Source organism: Urocitellus parryii, chromosome 4 (genome assembly GCF_045843805.1).
Source record: "Urocitellus parryii isolate mUroPar1 chromosome 4, mUroPar1.hap1, whole genome shotgun sequence".
NCBI lineage: Eukaryota > Metazoa > Chordata > Mammalia > Rodentia > Sciuridae > Urocitellus > Urocitellus parryii.
In genome coordinates this window covers 190,061,719-190,076,506 of record NC_135534.1, presented here as the reverse complement: position 1 = coordinate 190,076,506, position 14,788 = coordinate 190,061,719, and the positions used below count along the sequence as shown (strand labels likewise).

Sequence of the window (14,788 nt, the reverse complement as noted above, 5' to 3'; positions counted from 1 at the left end):
GGCCTTGGTTATTCCTAAGCTTCATGAATAACTGCATTCTATTGCCTTGCTGACATCTGAGTCGGGAGGACCATCTAGATCTCTCTGTCAGCTTCCCCATACTGCTCCTGTGTTGCTACCTCCACTCATCCTGCAAAGAAGGAGGGAGGGGCAGTTAAGCACAGCCCTGCCCCACTTTATCCTTACCCTTGTTTCCTTGGCTATAGAGTGGGCTCCACTTCTCCACTCTGGAAGGCTCTGCTCTTCCAGCAGTGTTTCTGTCATGAGACAGAGAAGTCAATATTCATTAGATAATTAGTAAATGTAACGGGCTGGACTAGCAGAATAGCAAGAACTATTCAGTATCAGTCAGTCAAGGACAGAGGATCTGGAAGGACCTAGAGACCCTAAGCTTGGTGTAAATGCACATGGGTTAGTAGTGGAAACTAAACAAAGTTATATTAATACTAGTGAAACATCTCTTGACTGGTAAATTTGGGGCCAAAATATGTAGCCATCTCAAGTGTAAGGTTTAATACATATTTAAATCAGAGACACTTTATTAAATTCTAGATAGAATACAAGTCTAATGTGCAATGGACAAGATATTAAAACAACAGTTACTTTTAAGACTATGTCCAACTAGCAAAGAAATCTGGAGGTACCTTGATCCATTTTGAGTTACTTTTTGCATATGGTATTAGGTAAGGATCCAACCGATTATTATTATTATTTTTTGCTATGGATATCCAGTTTTCCCACGCGACTTATCAAAAAGGCTGTCTTTTTACCAGTGAATGTTCTTGACACTCTTGTCAAGAAACATTTGGCAGAGGGCTGAGATTGTGGCTCAGACGTAGAATCTCGCCTAGCATGTATGAGGCACTGGGTTCAATCCTCAGCACCACATAAAGTAAAATAAAGACATTGCGTTCACCTATAACTAAAAAGAATCATTTGGCATATATGTAAGTATCCATTTGTGAGCTCTGTATTCTGATCCATACATCTGTCTTTATGCTAGTATCACAGTGTTTTTTTGTTTGTTTGTTTGTTTGCTATGGGGTTTTTTTTGGTACTGGAGATTTAACCCAAGAACACATTGAGTCACATCCCCAGCCCTTTTTGTTTTATATTTTGAGACAAGGTCTTGCTAAGTTACTTAGGGCCTCGCTAAGTTGCTGAGGCTGGCTTTGAACTTGCACTTCTCCTGCCTCAGTCTCCCAGGCCCCTGGGATTATAGGCATATGCCACCGCACCAAGCAATATCATACTGTCCGGATTACTGTAGCTTTACAGTGAATTTTGAAATTAGGAAGGGGATTCTTCCAACTCTCCCATTTTGTTTTTTCTTCTATGGATTTGTTCTAACAAGTAGCATCACTATACTTTTAGTCACCGAGTCAGAAAACCCAGGAGTAATTCTTCCTCCTTACCTCTTGTCCAGTCTTTCATGACATCACATCAGTCTATCACCTCTGTCACCTGAAGCCTGCTTGAAATAGTGCAGTCTTCTCCTGTTCCACCAGCATTGTTCAGCTGTTGTCTTCTCTGTACATCTCTTTTCCAGCTCATATTTTCTGCCTCTTATTTCTACTTGTCTCTGTGCCCCACACTGCTGTCAGGATGAGTGCTAAAATGCACATCTGGTCGAGGCCCTCAATGTAAAGAGCTCTCCTCTTCCACTCATTTCTTTGCTTGAACACTTTTCACTTCCCTAGTAACTACCTTGCTATTTGCAGTTCCTTTGCTTCTCCAGTGTCTTGAAATACATCCTTCTCTACTTATTCTTGTCCTTCCTTCCTAACTTCGTACTTAGCCTCAAGGTGAAATTTAATCTCAATCAAAACCTTACAACTGTTTTCAGCTTTTCCAAGAAAATTTTCAGTTTAAATATATTTTAAAAATATTCTAATAAAATGAAAACAAGAATGCCAGCTGTTGTCACTTGACTCTCTTAAGGAGGCTGAAGGACTCCTTCTCTAACTCCTGCTGTTCAACTTCCTCTGGGGTCTATCATGTTAGAGTTTTATCATACCCAGTAATCCCAGCAGTCCTGATTGACAAATATGCACTAATAATGATGCAGAGAAGGAAAGGTATTCCATTCCAGTGGTTTGTAGGTTTCTTCTACCATGATGAGTTTCCATGTGTGTTTCTTAATATTACAATGATGCATGGCATAATGACAATGTGATCAGTAGCTCAGATAGTCACTTGCTTGTTCTTGAATACATTTTGGGTAACTGATGTTGCCATGTGTCATTCAGACAGGTGAGGAATTATTATGTATCAGGACTTGTCATAACCTGGCTTATAACATGCATCACTAGTTCTGCTGAACTTGGTTGTGACCTCAGGATTCTCAACAGAGTTCTTCAAGGCAGTTAAAATCAGGATCTTGGAGCTGGTGGTGAAATGAAGCTCTTGTCATTCTCGTGTTTACAGTAGCATGTCCTTCCTGAGATCATTTGGAAACCTATAGAAGTGATCTTCTGAGTCACTTCTGTGCCTGCTACCCATGCCAGTCCCTTGAACAATGGTGACATATGGCTGAATCATAAGGTAGAAAAGCTAGATGGGACTCTAGAGATCTTCCAGTTCAAGTTGAGATGTAAAAAAGCTGAGGGTCCAAAGGTTTCAGCCTCTCAGCTCTGTTGTTTAAACAGACACTATGTGCCACCGAGTTAAATGTGCTACTTTGTTTTTTGCTTACAGGTGAGAAGATACTCCTGTGCAGTTTGGGCTCAGGTGAAAGGTAAAACCATTTTCTGCCTATGAACGCTGTCCTGATTTTTGCCCTATTCAATTTCTAGCATCAAGTTTATGTTGAGATCTCTTTTTAAATTGTCACAGATGACAGAAACCCAGCTCCTACTCTCGTAAGCAAAAAACCACAATTGAAAAGAATGCATGTGTGTGTGGGGTAGTTTATAGCCTTGTAAAAAGAGCTCTAAGCTCAGGCCTCCAGGGCACCATGAGTGGGGCTCCTCCTCTCTTTCTGCCTTTTGTCCCTGATCTCCATGTCAGTGGTCTTAGTTTTTCCTACTGTAGGAGAGATAGGTCCCTGCTGCCCCAGCTGAACTACTTCAATGAGATCGGAAAGGTTTTTAATTCAGGGAGGGTGTCTATCTGTTGGATAAGTCACTGTTGACAGAAGATAGGGAAGCTATGATTGGCTTTTTTCTTGTGTTTTGTGTTTACTCCTGTGGCTTCTTGGGGGGCAGAGCAATGTGATCAGTAGCTCTGCTTGGGTTGTACTAAGAGGGGGATGAAATTCCCACCTAGAAAAGGGGCACAAGGGGCTGGGGTTGTGGCTCAATGGCAGAGCGCTCGCCTAACACGTCTGAGGCCCTGGGTTTGATCCTCAGCACCACATAAAAATAAATAAATAAAGTAAAGGCATTGTGTCCGACTACAACTAAAAAATAAATATTTAGGGAAAAAAGGGGGCACAAGAAAAAACATGTTTACAGACCAAAACAATAGCTGCAGCTGTCTCTTAACTACTACTGTTTGTGTGGCCTGTGCACATATACATTTATACTCAGATACCACATAATGACATTTTGGTCAAAATGGACCACATATACAATGGTGGTCCCATAAGCTTTTATCACCTGAGATAGCATAACCATCTTAGTCTGTGCAAACGTATTCTGGGATGCTTGTATAATAGCGGTATCACCTAGTGGTGCATTTCTCATAATGCATCTCTGTCATTATGCCATGCATCATTGTAATATTAAGAAAAAATGTCCTCTATTAACAGAATGGAACTATCCCACCTACCATTAAAAAAAAAAAAAAAAAAGGAATCCTAGGGGAATACAACTCAAAGGCTGGATATGCATCCAGTTCCAAGACCAGGAATCTTGGGGATGATACTTTCTTTTTGATCAGATCCAGATGTGCTTCTCATGATCCACTTAATCATCTGTGATTAAATGGAAAGTTTAACCATTCTCAAATAGCAGTGTATAACACGAAAGGGAAAACTGGGTAACCACAAGACATACTCTCACTTAGAAAGGAGGAAATGATAAAGCAATATGTAGTGGTTGGGGGCCATGACAGTGGCCCACCTCCTGCTGGACAGGTAAAGCAGGCATCTCCTGCCATGGTAGCAGAATGGGATACTTGGTCAGTTTGGCTACCTTAGGATCTGCCTGATGGGAGAGTGCCCCTTGTCTGTTTCCTCCAGAACCTTCCTAAGGGATGCAATGGGAAGGGTCTCTGTTAGGCTGGGTGCTGTACAGCTTTAGCCTTCTGCACATTGGCAGAGTCACCGGGGAAGGGAGGCAGATGGCCTCCGGGACTGAGCAATTGTAGGTTTCCTGTTTGCCAGGCTCGGGACTTCCCAGGCAGTACATCTCTTTAAAACCACCAGGCAGCGGGCCAGTGGATTTGATTCCCAGGAATTCCATTAGTTTGTAGTTAAAACCAGAAATCTTGACAAGTTTATGACCTTGGAATCTGGACCTTTTCCTCGTGGTTTATGAGTCCTCACAACAGGCTAAAGGATTCTGCCCTCAGCCCACAGTCTCAGTTTAACCCCTTGTGGCCTGTCCCCTGCCTCAGAGCAGCATAATCCTTTTGCTTTCAGGAGGATTTGAAAAAATGGCACTTTTCAGTGGTGTCTGTTATCCTGTTGGTCGAGTGTACTTTTCAGGACATGTTTTAGGAGGGACCTAGGGAATTAGGCTTCCTTCATTGGTCTGCTCCCCGACTCCCCAATCTTATTTTCCTTAAAAAAAAAAAATCTCTGCTCAAACTTCAACAAAAGTGAAGGCGTTGGCTCGCAAGCTGGGCAAGGTGAATTACTGTCAGCAGTCTTGGATTGCTGGCTGCTGGGCAGTGTGGGACACTAGATGACTGTTTTTCTGCTTGTATGAAATTGGGCCAACCTCCCTTTCTTGCAGGTATTTAATGCAGGACACAGGAAGCAGTCACAAATTCCAACATTTGGAAAAATTGCTGTCAGTTCATTCCCTGAAATTCTAGGGATGGGATAAAATTAGTGTGGCTTTTTAGAAATAGGAGTCAGGTGGGGGCATGCAGGCTGAGGAAGAGGGAAATTCTGAGCTCTTCTGATGGAAGATGAGCAAGGAGGCTCTGCCAGCCACCTACAGGATGAAGGCTTGGGCTGTGCGTGAAGGCTGTGCGCGCAGCGTGTGGATTGGGAGAATGAGGAGTGGTCACAGAAACAATAGCTTCCAGAATCCACTCAGCAACTGTTTGATGTGATTGGAAAACACTCAAACTGGGTAGAAGAAATAACCAGAGAGCTGCTGTAGTCATTCGGCTGTGGGTTAGCTAATGGGAAGGATTTCACTGTGAGAATATCCAAGTGGCTTTTGGCAATGCCCTTTTCTCCTCAACTTAAGAACTAATATTGAAAGAGAATTTGATCCTTTGAATTAAAACCACTGGAAAGCTCTAGAAGGTAATAGCAAACCCACTGTTATGTTGAACTTCTAAAGGCAATTCTAGTATGTATTTATCTATGTATAAAATTCACATGTGTGTGTGTACTGTTCTCTGGAAGTGGTTTTCAAAACATTTTGGAGACTTTCATAAAGTAGTTTGGAGAGAAGTGGGATCCACATTAGTGCTGAAACTGTTTTCCAATTCACCCGTGTCAACCCTTAGCCCCATTCCGGCCTTTTACCCAGTGACAAGTTATATAATTTACTTTTTATATATTGCCACTAAAAGAACTTTGAGATGATTACCAGGGAGTAGTTCATCCAATAGCAAATACAGAGACCTGGGTTTCCTTGCTTGAGTCAGCCAAGGGTCTTTGAAATGATATTTAACTTGGCTAGTCCTCAGTTGCCTCTGTCTGGGCCCTTGAAATCCCTTCTAGCCACAAAGGCTTTGGTTTCTTGAGTCATGGAGATGATAATAAGGTGTAATCAGGGAGCATTCTCCATCACAGGCATGAAGGCCTCTGAGTCATTAGTGACCACTCATTCTCCCAATCCACACGCTTCGTGCATGGCCTTCACGCACAGCCCAAGCCTTCATCCCGTAGATGGCTGCCAAAGCCTCCTTGCTCATCTTCCATCAGAAGAGCTCAGAATTTCCCTCTTCCTCAGCCTGCATGCCCCCACCTGACTCCTATTTCTAAACAGCAGCACTAATTTTATTGTTTCCTCTGATAATTATTCTCTGGCCCTTCATTATTTTTTAGCCTGGCTTCTGAGACCTCTCAGTCTGATATCAGCGTTTTCTCTAATTGCTCCTCTCATTCTCCATCCAGACTGACCTGCTGCTGTTTTCTGGATATGGCCCAAGAGTTCTCTCCTTAATGTCTTTGCTTGCATGGTGCCTTGATGAATTCCACCTGGATTGCCCTATACCCTGTCTGTGACTCTTCTTATTACAGTCCCACTTCTCTTCAAGCTTAAAACCAAAAGGCATCTTCTCCCTGAAGCTTTTTGAATTTCCTCAACAGGAGAAGATCTCCCTCTCTCCTTCTCTTTAGCCATTCTAGTATACCTTAGAGCAACTGGTGAGCTCTTCTTTTCTTAATAATTTCAAACCCTTCAGGGAGAGCATTTGAAGAGCTGGGACACTGTGGCACAGGTTTGGTTCTCAGAACGTACTGAATGAGAGTCAGTGGTACTGGGGATCCTGCAGTGAAGCATAGTAAGTGCAATACTTATTAAACAAGCCAGAGAAGATTCACATCAAGATATAAGCGTCTATGTGTACACATGTAGGGTTGGCTCACTGGACCTGCAGGTTCCACATCATGGATTCAAACCATTGCAGATAAAAAAATATTTGGGGAACAAAATTACATCTGTAACTGAACATGTAGAGACTTTTTTTCCTTGTCATTATTCTCTACAAACTATATATTATAAGAACTATTTGCACAGCATGTACATTTAGGCATTATAAATAATCTAGAGATGATTTAAAGTATATGGGAGGTTGTGCATGGATTATATGCAATTACTGCACCATTTTAGATCAGGGACTTGAGCATCTGTGGATTTTGGTATTCTCAAGGGGTCCTGGAACCAATCCCCTGCAGATACTGAGGGACAACTATATATACTGTTTATGGACACACACACACACACACACACACACACACACACACACACACTAATTTTAAGCCTTCACAGTTGTGGCAGTCAGAATTTTAAGGTAGCTCCCTAGAATTCCTGGACCCTGCTGTATACCTACCTTCTCTCAGTTATTCATTTACACTCTTCTACATGTTGCTGATGAGGTATTTTGAAGAAGTAATTAAAGTCCACAGTAGGGAGATTATCCCAATGGGGCTGACTGGTCACATGAGCCCTTTAAATCTCAGTGCAGAGGTCAGAGACAGGGGAAGTTAGAGATTCAGAGGGTAAGATGGATTTGACACAGAGACATTGTCCTGCTATCTTTGAAGTCAGAGAGGGTCATGTGGCAAGGAATGCAAGTGGCCTGTAAAAGCTGGGAGTGCCTCCCCACCCACCCCAGCTGACAGCCAATGAGAAAACGGGGACCTCAGTCCTCCAAATGCAAGGAACTGAATTTAGCTGATGTCCTGAATGAGTTTGGAAGCTGATACTTCCCCAGAACCTCCAGAAAGGAAATGAAACCCCCTGATACCTTGATTTCAGCCTTCCAAAAGTCCCACCTCGGAACAGAGAAGCAGTTACAGTGTGCCTGGACTTTCAAACCACAGGATTGTGAGCTAATAAATGAGTGATTGCTCCCTAAATGTCTGGTAATTTAAGCTGCAATAAAAAATGAATGCAGTCAGCAGTATTGCTGACTTACCAAGCGCTGCTTACTTATGTCTAAATTGGTTTTCTCCTTTGATCTCCTTTGCTATGTCCTGCGGTGCAGGAAATTGAAGGGAGAAGACCCTAAAATACAAAGAAAAATTGAACACACTAATGGTGCTAATTATTTGTCCTAGTTGGTCAACAGAATTGCTGCTTTTGATAAATGTCCAGGCCTGTGTAAATTTGTGGGAAAAAAGAAATGTCCACACCCACTGGAAGTCCTCAAGTCATCACAAATTCTGAGAGTAGGATTAAGTCCTTTCTTTTTTTTTTAATGTTTAAATTTCTTTTTTATCAAGTCCTTTCTAACTTACTCTTCAGTACCTGTGATGTTTCCACCAGTGGAAGAACTAAAATAAGCCGAAATGGTGAAGTATAGTTCTAATGGATTTGCTTTCTCCAAGAAGGAGTAATCAATCTGGGGCGTATTGCATGAGTCACTCACTTGGGTTTCTAAAATAATATTCTACAGGTGATTCAGAAGAAAAATGAGCCTGATTCCATGTTCCATGGCATGAGACCATGGAAGGGAGGGTCACCCCAGCATGGCAAAGCTATGAAAAACAATTCAAATTGGCCTGTTGCAAATTTTTTTTAGTAAGGAATTCGTGGAGTGAGTCCCTAAAGAAGCCTGTGTGACTACACAAACAAGCGTTCTTGCAGATTTTTAGAGTGCTAAGCAATGGAGACAAAAACAACATACAACCAAGAACTGTTCCACCAGCAAGAATCTTACTGGGAGCCAAAATCTAAATCATGTTATGCAAAATATATAAAGGTCATTTTTTCTATATTTATATCTAGAGTAAGGAATAGTTGTTTTTATGACTTAGGATAAATCCTGCTGAGGGTTGGTCAAGAGGAACCTGAATTTCATCCTGTTGGTTTGTGGGAGGATATTTGAAAGCAAGGGAAGAGCTAACTGCTGTACATAGATTAAAGTCTCCTAGTGTAGATGATGCACGTTCTAGTCGGCTCATGCAACTTTCAAATGGGATGAATAAACCATTGCAGTGATCTTGGAGAAATCTGGAAGAAGAGGAGAGATGTAACAAGATTAGAGATAAGCAAAGAACAAGAATCTCTGTACAAAGAAGGAGCCACCAAAAATATAGATGATGATAACTTGAAGTCAAGGCTGGGTCAGATCTTCAAGGGAGAGCTGACTTTCTGGGAGAGGCAACAGCAGTCTCCTCCGCCAGGCAGCACGGGAGTTTGGAGAGATGAGGCTGGGTCATTCTCTTTCTTGCATGGGGTTCCTCACTGATCAGAGGAATATGGCAGGCATATGTATTTTGACTTCAGCAAACACTTAACTACCCCATTGGGGATGGTGTGGGAACATGGGGTCATATATAGGTATAGGGACAAACTGAATGACTGCAAATTTGGCCATCGATTCCTTAATAATTAATAGTTATCAAATCCAGGAATATGCATGACTTGGATCTCGAAGTCATCATCAGTTCAATATTTTCATCAATCAAGAGTTAGAAATATATGGAATAAAAAGTATAAAGGAAAAAATAGGAGGTTGGGGATGTAGCTTAATGGTAGAGCACTTGCCTAGCGTGCATAATGCCCTGGCTTATATCCCCAGCACCACAAAAAATAAAATCAAAATTTAAAAACATGTGAAAGCTATGACAAAAACTGGGTAGATTGAATGAAACATGTAGAGCAGGAAGGTACCAACTCCCCCATTGCACACCCTCCATATCCAATGCTATATTCTCTCTTAAAATAACAAATCAAGCCCAGCCCAGTGATGCATGCCTGTAATTCCAGTGATTTGGGAGACTGAGCAGGAGGATCACAAATTTGAGGCCAGCCTGAATAACTTAATAATGCTATCTCAGAAAAATGGTATCTCAGTTTTTTTCTTTACCTTTCCATTACTTGCAAGAGAGCATTTAACCAAAGGTTTATTGATGTTGTGATCATGTTTTATGTATGGTTTACTTTTTCCTATAATTTGCTTATTTTACTATTGGGGTATTTGTGTTTTCCTTATTAGTTTGTAATACTCTTTATGTATTAACCTCTTGACTATAATCCCAGATATTTTGCCCAGTTTGCCATTTATCTTTTAATTTTGCTTATGGTAAGTTTTGGTAAATGAAGTGTATACCTTTTAATGTGATTAAATCTCTCCCTCTCTTTAAGGCTCATGCATTAATAGGTATACTTTGAAAATTCTTTCACAGTTTAATATTATATAAATATTTGCCAACATTTTCTAACTCAGATTTCAATTCAGGTTTTTAATCCTTTTGGATCTTATTTTGGTATAAGGTATAAGTTCTAATGATCAAAATTTCTTTATTCTAAATGGTTAATGAACATTCTCCACACTAATTATGAATAATTTATCATTTCTCATTGATTTGCAATAGTAACAAAACAATAGTTACAACGATAATTAATAATATAATTTTGATTTTTGCTTTCTCTGTGCCAGATACTATTCTAACATGTATTAACTCATTTATTTCTCATAATAATCTTATAATGTGGATATTTTGTTGTCATTTCTCTGTCATTATATCATTCCTCAGTATGGAAACTGAGACACAAGAATGGCTGAGTAACTTGCCCAAAGTCACACTGTGAGGTACGATGTTCAGAAAAAATTTGGACAATCTGACTTCAGTATTCCATCTTTGCAATGATTTGATATAGTTGACTTTGTTTCTAGGATTTCTTTTTGGTTCCAGTGTATTCATTTCTATGCTGGTTGTATTAGTCAGCTTTTTGTTGCTGTGACAAAATACTGGAAGAAATGAACTTCAAGGAGGAAAGACTTATTTTGTCTCACAGTTTCAGTGGTTTCAGTCCATGGCTAAATACCTCCTTTGTTTCTGGGCCTGTGGTGAGGCAGAACATCATAGCAGGGAGGATATGATGGAGTATAGCTGCACACTTCATGGTGGCCAGAAAGGGGGGATATACATACACACACACACACACACACACATATACACACACATATTCATACATACATATGTGTATGATATATATGTGTGTGTGTGTATATATATATATATATATATATATATATATATAGAGAGAGAGAGAGAGAGAGAGAGAGAGAGAGAGAGAAGGAGGGGGCCAGAGATAAGATATACTCTTCAAAGGCACATTCCCAGTGACCTACTTCCTCCAGCTGGGACCTACCTCCTAATAGCCCATTCAGTTATGAACTAATCAGTGGCTTAATTCATTGATGAGGTCAGCACCCTCATGATCCAATCAGATTCTAAAAGTCCCACCTCTGAACATTGCTGCTCTGGGGACAACCCTTAACACACAAATCTTCAGGGGATATTCTGGATCTAAACTCTACACCGTTTTTTTTTTGTTTGTTTGTTTGTTTGTTTTTGGTACGGGGACTGAACCCAGTGGTGCTTAACCACTGAGCCACATCACCAGCCCTTTGTATTTTTTTAGAGACAGGTTCTCTCTGGTTGCTTAGGGCCTTGCTAAGTGGCTGAGGCTGGTTTTGAACTCATCATCTTCCTGCCTCAGGCCCTTGAGCAGCTGGGATTGCAGGAGTGTTCTGCTACACCCAGTCCTAACCCCACTGCATATTGCACTTGGACTCTTTTTTTTTGGGTAGTGGGGATTGAACCTAGGGATGCTATTCCACTGAACTACATCCTCAGTTCTTTTTATTTTGAGACAGGATGTTACCAGGTTGCTTAGGGCTTCACTAAGTTGCTGAGGCTGGCCTCAAGTTTGTAATCCTCCTGTCTCAGCCTTCTTAGTTGCTGGGATTATAGGCATACACCATGGTGCCTGTCTGTACTGCCTTCATATCTGCTAATTCCAGTCATTCTCCTAATTTCTAATTTAATCACTGTTCTTCCTTCCTTTTTACAATCTAGCTTCTAAAAGTGGCAAGGTCTTTTTCTTCTGAATACTAAAAGCAACCAGACAGTGTAGTCCATGTTTTTCTAGAAAGTCTCTGACAATACTTTTTGAGGTAGTTGGTTTTGTAAGACTCTTTAGCAAGAGGTGAGTTCCATGCTTGCTCTTGCTGGTGCAGGTACCTTACAGAGTTTATAGTAGAATCAAACTGCTCATAACCCAGCTGTAGAGATAAGAATTGTGTTTAAGCACTCCATGCCTTATCTGTAAAAAGGGAATAATAGTAGTATCCAGTGTAAAATGAGGTTAGAAGACTGTCTACATGAGTTAACATTTGTGAGATGCTTAGAACAGTGTCTGGCACATAGTAGGTACTAAATAAATGTTTGAAAATTCAACCAGAGTTTTCACTGTGGTCTGGGACATGAAGCTCTGATTCAGTCACTTGGCCCAAATGTGCAACTCAAATGTGGGTGTTTTAAAGTTTGAAACCAGTAATCTCCTTGGAGTTGGCATGTAATGCTCCCCAAATAGAATGAATGTCTTTCAAAATGCTTTTTAATCATTTTTTCTTATTTTATCCACACGGCAACTTTCTGAGCAGAGTGGAGTGGTATTATGCTTGTTGAGGTATAGGGAAAATGACATGTTAAATATCTTCCATTTAACACAAGATATTTTTCTGCTCTCTTTGACCACTGGAGCTAACTTTTGGTCCAAAAATTCAGATGATGTCAGAATGACTTCTTCCCCCATACAAAGGATAACTGTGCATAAAAATTTATCCAGTGTAATTCTCCTGAGAGAGGTCTAATACAAGTGTAGAATTTATATGCTCACTAGATCAGCCTTTTTCTCCCTTGTCACTTTAATATGGTTTATTTTACGCTTGATTTTCAGAAATGCCCTGGAATTGTGGTTTCCCAAAGCCCCACGTCTGCAGGACCATTTCAGGGGCCACAGAAGCCATGGTGGGGCATTCTTGGGATTCTTCCTTAAAGGGGGCCCGACTCTGGGTTGTGCCCCTCCTGGGAGGGCTGTGATGTGCTGCGGGCTCAGTGTGTGGTTTCATCCCACAGATTCGTCACTCACACTGCAGCAGATGGTGGGTGTTGGACTGGGCTCCGTAGCTTTTGTGATCCTTCTCGCATTCCTCTCCTTCTCAGCAGTGTGGTATGTGGGACTGTCGTTTTTGAGAAATGAGTGGAATGGAGGGGAGGGTGAGGTGGGAGTCATGCAGAACAGCTGGGGATGAGGAGGGTCAGAGGGGATGTGGGTGGATGTTGTCTGGGGCTTAGCAGAGCACAGTCACTGGGTGAAAGGTATGACCTACCCTGGAGCTCACAGAGTGGGGTGGCCGGCCTGCCTTGCAGCTGCTTTTCCCCACCTCCCCTGAGTGTGTGTGCGTGTGTGTGTGTGTGTGTGTGTGTGTGTGTGTGTGTGTGTGTGTTGCATGCAGAGATGCACAGTGGGAAAACCAAAGGGTGTTCATTATTTGTCTCTTTTTTTTTCCTCCATATCTAGATCGCAGATGGGTGCTCCATGGAACCGATGCCCTGCTGCTGGGGCAGATGTTCTACCTGCTTCTCAGGTGTCTGCATGAAGGCCCTGTGTGGCTTCCACCCAGACGGGTGTGTGGACCTGCACCTTTCTCCATTCCTGGATTCACTGTGGTGGCTATCTCTGTGGAATCCCCCAAAGGGAGAAAACTCAGGAACTGTTGATGTCTCTCCTGCTTCAGGACCAGTTCTGTGTCTATGAACTTGAGACCCTTGATGTCCAATGCCATATTGATCACAGGCTACAGATCATGAGAGTCTGGTCTGAGTGATGCCTGTGAGTCAGTTTCTATAGACACTGGATGCAAGAGAGTCTCTGTACTCTCCTTTACAGCATTGCTTAATTAATTCAGAAGAGATATATGTATATATATTTTTACAATATGTAACGAGATAGGGCTTACATTTGGGCTAGAATTTGACTTTACAAAGGAGGTCATTGAGAGGGATGGAGAATATTGACATGGGCATATGTTTTAAGCACTGAAGAATCAACTCTTTTTCCAATTAATTGATATATACTAACTACAAAATATATTAGCTTCCCCAATCCAGGAAGTTTCCTGCAATATCTGACAGTTAGCATTTCTTTGATACAATTCCAGTTGTCCTGTATGTGCTCAAAAAGTAATATCTACGTTCCAGTGAAAATATTCTGTAATTTAGGTTATTTTCCCCTAGTTAAATTTTTTTAAATTACAGAGCATTTCATAAACATGCCTCCCTTTAGAGTCTGGTTCTGGTGGTAGTGTAGTAAGAACAGGTTGATGCACTATCAAGCCCTTGGCCAGCAGAGTCCAGGAATGGAGGGGACAGCAGGGAATGTGCCTTATCTACAGCCTCAGTAGCCATGACAGTTACTGTGTTGTGGACCATGAAACATTACATATTAGCAGTCCTAGACCTATTCGGAGGGTGTTGAATTTACAGATGGAACATGGTAGATTTAATTTTAAAGTTTGCATCAATATTCTTTAGCTTTCTTCCTTGAGTTATCAGGTAACTCAACTCCAAGGCTCAGTAAGAAATAAGTGGAGAAGAAATAGAGGCTTGTGGATTCTCCCTCCCTTGCTATTCCTGGAGAATGAATAGCATGGATGACAGTTACATTGCACAATCACAGGGTGGACCATACAGAATTGTGTCTCTGGAATTGTGCTCCATTTTGGTCCTGAGGAAAAGGGACAGTTTTTCCAATGTAGAGGCTGGGGTGACCTCTACAGAATTGGTGGGTAAATCTGAGTGGCTTGGTGTTATGGTTTGGGTATGGTTGGTCCCCACCAAAATTCAGGTTGAAATGTGATTGCTATTTGTGGTGGTGTTGGAAGGGATGAGATCTTTAAGAGCTGATTAGATCATTAAGAGGGATTAATGACTTGCTTTCAGGATTGAGTTTTCACTCTTGTGAGACTGGATTAGTTACTATGAGAGTGGATTGTTATAAAGTGAGGCCATACCTCGTATTTTGTCTCTTCCTGCATACTCCCATTTACCCTTCCATGGGTACCACCATGCTTTAATGCTGCAGGAGGCCCTCACCTGAAACCAAGCAGGATTTGTCAGTCTCCAGAATCATGATCC

At 41.5% G+C, this 14,788-nt stretch overlaps 1 protein-coding gene across 1 annotated transcript in view; it reads left to right on the top strand.

Annotated features, from left to right (window-relative positions):
* Susd1 (sushi domain containing 1) overlaps window positions 1–14,571 on the top strand; it is a 119,774-nt gene extending 105,203 nt beyond the window's left edge. Inside the window, exons 16-18 of the mRNA XM_026391149.2 lie at window positions 2,698–2,737; window positions 12,728–12,821; window positions 13,173–14,571. Coding sequence (XP_026246934.2) covers window positions 2,698–2,737; window positions 12,728–12,821; window position 13,173 — 135 coding nt within the window. The 3' untranslated portion in view covers window positions 13,174–14,571. The remainder of the gene's footprint in view (window positions 1–2,697; window positions 2,738–12,727; window positions 12,822–13,172) is intronic.
* Window positions 14,572–14,788: the final 217 nt, after the last annotated feature.